At 35.6% G+C, this 9332-nt stretch overlaps 1 protein-coding gene across 1 annotated transcript; it reads left to right on the top strand.

Moving 5' to 3' along the window:
* Positions 1 to 1623: 1623 nt before the first annotated feature.
* On the top strand, positions 1624 to 4651 carry LOC149186506 (uncharacterized). The gene is made up of 7 exons (XM_089412624.1): positions 1624 to 1910; positions 2069 to 2447; positions 3599 to 3670; positions 3773 to 3849; positions 3998 to 4069; positions 4159 to 4227; positions 4322 to 4651. Exons 1-7 carry the CDS (start codon positions 1730 to 1732, stop codon positions 4357 to 4359), a joined length of 888 nt encoding a protein of 295 aa, XP_089268750.1. The 5' UTR covers positions 1624 to 1729; the 3' UTR covers positions 4360 to 4651.
* The last annotated feature ends 4681 nt before the right edge of the window (positions 4652 to 9332 follow it).

Here is a 9332-nt window from a genome sequence, read left to right as displayed (position 1 = left end):
CTCAACAGCTCCTACTCACCACTAAATCACATAGGGCCATTGGCCCTAGCAGCCACACAAACACCCACATCCACGCTAAGTGCCATGTCAGCCTCCACCATCTTCTTCACAACTAGCTTCTTAGCAGGCAACATGCCAGTGTTCAAACATCCAAGCCGCAAGAGACTCCTCACCTCACTCGAAAGAAAAATTCTATCCACAAATATTGGCCCTCTGGCACTACAGCGACAAAAATAGCACACAGTTTCCCTCTGGTGACATATCAACTCTCTACTCGGCTTTACTTCATGACAGCAACATACAGCTTCTCCAAAAGGCACATAGATTCACTAGCCAAGGTCCCCACGGCCACAATAACACGCTCATCACAGCAACGATCAGATCGGAAACACCCACAACATCACACTCTAATACCGTACAACTCGATCATAGACGTTGGCCGCTCACTGCATTACAGTATGCAGGCTCTATATCAGTTACAAGTGCACCTCATTTTGCACTAGTCCGTGGCTTTCCAGATCAAACAACGATCTGCTTGCTTTCCATTACCAAGATAAGAGCGGAGCTCTTTTCTTTAGAGAACAGAATTGAAGACTAACAGAATTAAAGACTCCACACAAAAGTCTTCCTCACGACTCTCGACTCTCACGCTCGTTTTCTTGGCACTCACCTCAGCGCTCTAACAGCCAACACAAACACGACATCAACACTTCTAGACAGCGCTACGCACTCCACACTACGGCTTGATTGGCCGCACCAATCTACACACCACGGGTAGACTCTACCTACATTTCACACCACAAAGCCCTCTGCGCACCTTGGCTCATGAGCACACTCAGCTATGGCCAAACACAGCTCACCTAAAGCGTGGCGCTACAGGGTTTACTCTTTCACGAACAACGCTCACTATGGATAGAAGATCGCTACCTCACAGCGCCTCGGCTCTGATACCAAATTGGATATTGCTCCGATACCATATCAGAGAGAGCGGAAGACTCATAGAATGAGCTTGTTCATTACATTATAAACATAGAAATTTATACACAGAGACAGTCGTAGATGCTACAGCAATCTGCGGACTGACATTTATGGTTCAACAACAATGGCCGACTACCGCCACTTGCTGCCAACTAACATTGATGACCCACCGACTTCTAGAACCTGCACTTTGAAACCTCTGCTGTATTATCTAGATTAATCTAGCAACTACATTAATGCGGGTGGTTGGAATTAATTCCTTCCAACAAGATAAATGATTAAAATAACTTCTTGATTAGTTAAATTTTTTGGTCGGTTATCTTTTCTTTGTTAATTATTATTAATTATTAAATTGATGATGATTGATTTTTGTTAATTTCAATTTCGTTAACTGAATTCTTTATCGAGTAATTTTATTTTTTTTAATTAGGATATTTAAAAGTCTATGTTAAAATACCATTTATCTTCAATGTATGTAACATTAATTGCCCTGCTCCAAATTACAGATTTACAGCTTTAGAATTGCTCTGCTACATATCAATTTTGGACTTCATATTCAGGTAGGTTTTATCGTTTTATTAACTTAACTGCATCGGGTAGTTACAATTAGTTAAGCTTCTTGTTCCATTTTCCGTTAGGCTCTGCAAATCTCCACACGACGAAATGTTTAAGAATTATACGGTTATTTGTAATTTGCCTCTGCCTGCCTGTGAAGAAAAGGTATCAATTGAGTTCATCTGTAATAGAAAACATGGCAGAGCGGCAGCACATTTCATACAAGTTCAGAGACTGGCAAAACTTCCGACATATACAAATTCCAGCAAAGGATGAAGAAGCCGGCATGCTGTTGAGTGATCTTAAAAAGGAAATCACAAAAGATCGTAATTTTAACGAACCCAAATTCAAGGTCACCGATTTCCAAACCAACAGAGGTTTCATACACACCAAATTCCAGATCCTTTAAAAACTCAAGACAGAAATTTAGAAACGAAGCAAAATCACGCATATGCGTGCACATTGCATTTGAAATCTGATTTGAAAATCTTGTTCTCACCTGATTAATTAATATCCCGAGTTTTTTGGTATGCAGAGTATCAGGAGGGCGACAAGATAAAAGCGTTTACAAAAGTTGTGGTAGAGTTGGTGCTTGAGGAAGAATTTATTGAAATTGACGAGACCGTGATTTTTCCATCATTAGGAAAAGATGAAAATAGTCCTGCTATAAACGTCGGCTCCAGAGAAAAGTCTGTTCCAGCTCCTTCTAAGCGTTCTTCTCGGCGTTCTTCGCGGCGTTCTTCAGCTTCTTCTCGTTCTTCCAACTCTGGGGTTCCTTCCAACTCTGCGGTTCCTTCTAAGTCCGGAGTTCCTACCACGTCCGGGGTTCCTTCTAAGTCCGGGGTTCCTACCACTGCTGGGGTTTCTGTCGCTACGGCTCCCTCTACGCTTGATCTGGATCAAGAGGCCTGCAAGTAGGTGATCTTATCATTTTCATTTTTATCTTAATAGTTTCCCCACGCTTGATGGGTGATCCCATCTTTTTATTTTGGGTTAATCACTTTTGTATTTTTTTTAACCACTGGTGAATCGGTAATTGCCAGGCCTAATCTATGGGAAGTAGTAAGGGAGTAGCAAGTTTGGACAGTCGTGATGTTTACTATCGCTTACTTTTGATTACTTTTGATGGTGTTTAACATTTGATGCTCCTTAACCCACGAAAATTATGTATATATCTTTAACCCACTAGCTTAAAATTATATATATATATATATATATATTAGAGTATCTCTTAAAATTATTTCTGTTTGGAGGAATATGTCCTTAATCTAAAAATGTTTTAACAATGCACCCTACTACTATCTATCTGAGACTTTACAGAATATAAATAAAATAGCTATCAAATCACTAAAAATAATTGAAATCCACAGATCTGAACTTATGACCCTTCCCAACTAAATGTTTAAACTTATGACCCCTCCCAACTAAATAAACTCACAACTGCGTGCCTGCCCACCAATGTGTCAACGGGGCACCCTTTAAGATATTGTTGAATGATTCCTCTGCAAGCTTTAATTGATCACATCAGCTTTACTGGATCACATATTTGTGACAATACTAGACTCTCTAATTTAAACAATCCTTTATCCAGTTTATAACCACCCTAGAATCCCCAATCCACAAGAATTCTGCTCCTGCATTTTTCCCTTCTTTTGGGGAGGCTCCACGTTCCACCTTTCTTTACTAAAGGAGGTTCTAATGAATTTAGGATCCACGGATTTTACTTTGAAAGTCAAATTTTGTTGCACATAGCCTACAGAAAGAATCAACAAGTCATTTTTAAAGGAGATTGTTGTGTTGGCTCTAGCACTCTTTGTTCATTCAATGTTTGTGACTGTGGATGAGGGGAGGTGTTGAGATGATCTTCGAAACGCGTCGACAAATGATATTCTATGTGATTTACGTTGAAGAACCTCTCATAAATTGATATAGATCACAGAATATATTCTTATATAATTTAATAATAATTAAAACAACACAAATGTGTGTCATATGTGCTTTTTCTTTTCTTTTCTCCACATTTCTTTTGCTTAATACCAGAAAGTATCTGCATTGCTTTTTGCAGACCCCTCACCAGGGAGGAGGAGGAGAAAAGGATAACAGAATATGTTGAGAAAGCAGCCGATGAATATGAACGGCAAGTTTTTCTGTTCATTCATGGTCACAACTCTGATTGATTTCAAGTTCCTTATATTCATACATTACTCATATTGATTCTCACATCGATTCATGTGTACAGAGGAGTGGCTTACTACATAAATCGACAATCAGATTGCAGAAAATGCAGATGTTACAGACTCCCTCGATATGATCCAAGTTGGTCGTTGGATATCTCATCTCACTTTTTTTTAGCTCCCTTATCTCACTTGTTTTTGTGTTTTCTGTTTTCTGCATATACTTTTGCATCATTCAAACCTGCAAATATTTTAACCTCACTTCATGGATCAATTATTCTGCTTTGCAGGCAAACACCTTGTTAAAGATTGCAGAGAAGGGCTTCATCCCAGCTATGTTTGTCAACTTTGCAAAAGAATAGGTATATAACCCATTGATTGCTTACTCTGTTGATTCCATCTGCACCAGAGAGGCGTGATATGTGATATCGTTGCATGCATTGCATTACAGGAGATCATGTGGTTGATAATTGTTACTTGCCAAAAAGTAAAGCAGATAAGTGTTCCAGCTGTAGCAGAGGTACCCATTCACATTCCAATCGAATCCCATCAGTAATATTATATGTTAATAAACCATTTGTTTTATTTTCATATTAATATGATGCATATTGCAGGAACACATGTTGCCCCTGCTTGTCCCTTCACCCCCTAAACAAGGAAGTGAAGGTATGAGTGCAATTATAATAATATCTTAATTGCATTTATATGTTATTATTGGTTTTAAGCTCAGTTCACATGGAGGAAGTTGCTGGACTTCACATTTTCAAGAACACACAAACCAAATAGAGAATACTTGTTTTTTTTGGTTCCCTCTCCAACATTCCCAACAATTCCACGTCTGTGAAAAAGGGAAATATGCATGAACAGATTACCTTTTTGTGAAATTACGATCAGGGGTCAACAGTTTAGCTGCTTATTAATATACAGAGCTCAACCATTTCATTTCAAAACTAATTGCATGTCCATTTTTTCACTCCATGTTTTGAGATTGTTTACATTCACTTAGCTATATTGAATGTTTGTTTTATTATGATTATGGCATAATTTATTTTGTCTCAAGATCAAGAGGAATAGGAAAAGTGATTTTTTTACCATATCAATTATCATCATATGTTTGTTTTATTATTGTGAGTTATAAATTTTCTCTGTATTATTGTGGACACCTTAATGTGGAAATCCATTGAACTTGACCAGCGTTCAAGCTGTATCATGGTTAGTTTTTTAATTTGAGTTGCTTTGCATAATGACCATATTGATTACTATGAACATGTGAATTGTATACTACATCACAAAAAGTTTACAACTATAATTATTAAGTTTCTCTGTCTTTTATTTATTTAATTTTTGGTGTTTGATAATGTTCTTTGGCTATGTGTATTTGTATGGATTTTTTTTATTTTAAGCTAAAGGAAACATGTTATATTTAACCAATGAAAATGTGTATACAATTGTATTTTGAAAGTGAAATATTTTTTTATTTAAGGGTGTGTTTTATTTCATGATATATATTTGTATGGATTTTTTTATTGTTAGCAAATTATAAGTAACAAAAATGTACAAAATTTACAAATGCATGATTTTTTTAGTTTGGTACATAGATGTTGACATTGGTGATGATTAGCAATGGCCTGATGGATTTGTTTGAAGTTCAAATAGAGTTCATAGTTTATGGATTCGAGTGGGTGGCAAACAAAGATGTGGACCATGCGATGGTAGAGTTTGATAGCTAGAATGATCTCTATGGAATAAAACACCATAGGGAACGAAGTGTGATTCTATGGAAGCAATGAGTGTTGGAACTAGTTCCCATAGAATGTGGTAGTTGTAAAACATGATAGTGACTACAAAAATGACATGTGAATGTCAAAATTGTGTGTTTTGGACATTTCGGAATCAATTGTTGTCAATAGATGTCAAAATTGAGAAGAACTTTGGAGTAATTTGAGTTATGAAAACATTATTCATTCTTGCCCATAGACTCGTATCGGACCTCGATGTAGTAGTAAGAATATACCCAGAGATGGATGAGAGAATAGATATAGATATACTCCTTTTATTTTGTTGCACTACAAAAGGAGAATCAACAAAAAAATATTGTTTGTTTTGGACATTTTAGAATCAATCGTTGTCAATAGATGTCAAAATTGAGAAGAACTTCGGAGTAATTTCTTGCCTTTAGTTCTAGGAGTTATGTAAACATTGTTCATTCTTGCCCATAGACTCATATCATACCTCAATGTAGTAGTAAGAATGTACCTAGAGATGGATGAGAGATATATATATATATATATATATATATATATATATATATATATATATATTCATTTTACTTTGTTGCACTACAAAACGAGAATGAATAAAAAATATTGAACGGAGTAGATATTGTGAATAAAATATGGTCAGTGGGGAGTAAAAAGTGCACTCCCCTCAAAATTGTTCCATTTATGTTATTCAAAAGGTAATTTCAGGATAAGATAGGAACTCTAAAAGATGTTGGAGAACTGAGAATGAGAGAATAGAAATGCTTCCAAAGTATATATTGAAGGAATCCAAAGGGTACGTTGAGTGGAATTTGAAAGGTCATTGTAAAAGGAATATGAAAGGTCACGTTGTAAAAGGAGAATCACTAGGAAAGAGTAGTTAATCTTAAGTTTGAAACTAAAAATTCAAGGATGTTGAAATAATGTAGTTGAAACATGTGAAGTTTGTTTGGAAGCTAATGGAAAATAGTTTGATGAAGAGGAATAAATACAACATGAATGATGACAAGAGGTGTGGTTGAAAGAAGAAAAAAGGATATCTTGAGAGGAATGAGAAAGAAGTAATGGTTGAAGTTTCCATGGTCTTTGGCCTAAAAACCAATGAGCTTTGTAAATATTCTACAAAAATGAATGAAAGAAAGAGATGAGGACAAAGAGGCTAATTGTTGAGATGGTTTTTTACTTGAACTTTTCATGTTAAATCCCTATGTGATGTGTGAATGAATATTGTGGATGTTTGTTGTTATAATATGGATTGTTGTTGATCTTATGGTTGATTTCTTGATACATCTTGTAGCGAAGACAGATGAATGTTGTATGTGTTTGTGTGTGTGAATGTTAGCCATATATAAAGATATTTCTATGCTTTTGTGTGAATATTATGCATTGAAATTAGAATTATTTACATTTATTGCAGTTGGGATGAATGATTTAATACTCTATGTAAGGTTTGGTGTATTCAATTTGTATTTTCCTTGTAAATGGTGTAGAATTGCTTTACTTGTGTGTCTAGGATAATTTAGTCGAGGAACATTGTGGACCTATAACCCATAGATTTCCACTAATACAATTACCAATTATCAATACATTGTTTGTCATTTTGAGTTGAATTATGCTTGAGTCCTTGTTGTAGAAATTATCCATGTGAATACGTGCACAAAAGGAAGAGAATAGTTGTGAATGAAGGACAAGTTAGCATAGTTTTTTAGCCAATTATTTGCATTACAAAAGAGAAAATTGTGGTGGATGTGCATCAATTGTAGTTAGGCATGTATGATTATGTTTTCAAGCCTAAGAATTGTGTATAGTGGGTTTGTGTGAAAACTTTGGATTGGATTTAGAATTCTTTACATTTATTGCAATTAGAAGGAATGATTTAATACTCTATACAAGGTTTTGTAAGTAATAGTACTAACTCTCTTGATCTCTATTGAAATCATTAATGTGTCTTAAATGGTTGTTTCCAATAATGATGGATTATTATTTAATGTTGTGTTGTGAAATTTGTGTTATGAATGCAACTTGTTCTTCTTACTATTGTCATGACCAAGGAGGTTTTAATAAGAAGTCATTGCTGTTTTAAGGAAGTTTTAGGTCATAGAAAAAATTGCGTAAATCAACGTACTTAAACCTAAGTTTTATGGTCATGAACTTAGTCTTTATGTCATCATTTAGATAGGTGTTTTTACACCTATAATATGCCTAGAATAGTACTAGGATTATGGATTGTCTTTTGCTTCAAATCTTTAAATGTTTTCGTATGAAGCTTACCTCACTGTAAAGTTTTAGCATGAAGTGGTGTCACCATAGTTTAAATGATGCTATGAACCTCCACCATTGCATGCCCCTTATACACCAAGGATTTAACACCTACTTCATATTATGTTTACTAGTAATCATTGTTTTCTTTGTCTCTAACACCTAATTCATATTATGTTTACTAGTAATCATCGTTTTCTTTGTCTCTAACACCTACTTCATATTATGTTTACTAGCAATCATCGTTTTCTTTGTCTCTAACACCTACTTCATATTTAACGCATGTTCCTCCAAAGTAGAACTAAAGATAAATATGTCACACATCTAATTATACTATGATAAATAAATCTATCAAACCAAAGGGCATTACTAGCTATTTGTAAAGACCTTGCCTCATCTTGAATATGATATTAGTAGTGTATTCTTCCTTGATTATACATGTTGATATTAAAAGTGTATTCTTTCTTGACTAAACATTTTGATATCCAAATTTCATATCCATTTCAATGAAGTAACTATTGATATTCTAACAAGCCATTGATCTTGGGAATGAGGTATTGATTCATAAATCATCAAAATGACCTTGTTGAGAGCTCTATAATCAATCCATAATTCCATGAATTATTTCTCTAAAAAATTCAAGTCACTACTTCACCTCATCCAACTATGATATGGACTTCCAATGCATTCATATGTTTGGTAGATAAGAATTTGGCAGTAGTTGAATCTCATGTTCCACTTTCCTTTTAGGTGGAATACCTTGTCTCCTAGAAGACTTCCATATGTGCTTGAGAAATCTTGTAACACCCTCCTCCCACATTTACCCAAGCTAATCGGTCCACCGGGTTTAACATGTGACGAAGAGTTACTATGATATGATTCAACTCCCCATGTACAATTAAGGAAGTGCAATCAACAAACTTTCCTCAGGAGCTACAGGAACCCCAGAGGTTGACCAACCACTCCAGGTGCCCAACCCATGAGTTAACTTGCTTTCTAACTAAACTAGACCCCTAGTCACTCCCATGACAAGCCCTCCATTCAACTGAAACCCTCCAGTCTCTCTCACAGCAAACCCTCCATTCGACTGAAACCCTCTAGTCTCTCTCACAGCAAGGCCTCCATTCAACTACATTTTTTTTCAAGCAGTTTTGTGCCAGTGATCCTGAAATCTGAGCCACTTTTTAAGGGCTAGGACTTAGGCCTATGCCCAGAACTTCATGCCTACTATGCAAACACTTGAAATGGACCTGACCTCACTCATCCTAACCATGATAGGCGTTCCATCAAACATATCATAAATATGTAATGTACAGGTCATATAAACACATCTAAACATAGGGACCTCATACTTATCATAAATATGTAATGTACAGGTCATATAAATGCATCTGAACATAGGGACCTCATACTTATCTGAGATTTGTCAAGGTCTAATGTCGTCTCACAATAGCTACATACATTCACTAACATTTCATTTACTAATCAAAACATGATGAGAGTCGTAACCAAAGTCTATCATAAACCATGCTTATAACCAATAGAATAACAATGATAGCACAGCCATTAAAACCACATAATAAAAAGTACACTTACACATGGAACA

Source organism: Pinus tabuliformis, chromosome 3_1, assembly GCF_031772625.1.
Source record: "Pinus tabuliformis cultivar Carrire ecotype Pingquan chromosome 3_1, CPIR1, whole genome shotgun sequence".
NCBI classification, from domain to species: Eukaryota; Viridiplantae; Streptophyta; class Pinopsida; order Pinales; family Pinaceae; genus Pinus; species Pinus tabuliformis.
Note: the sequence above shows the minus strand (reverse complement) of the source record. Positions and strands in the feature narration are given on the sequence as shown.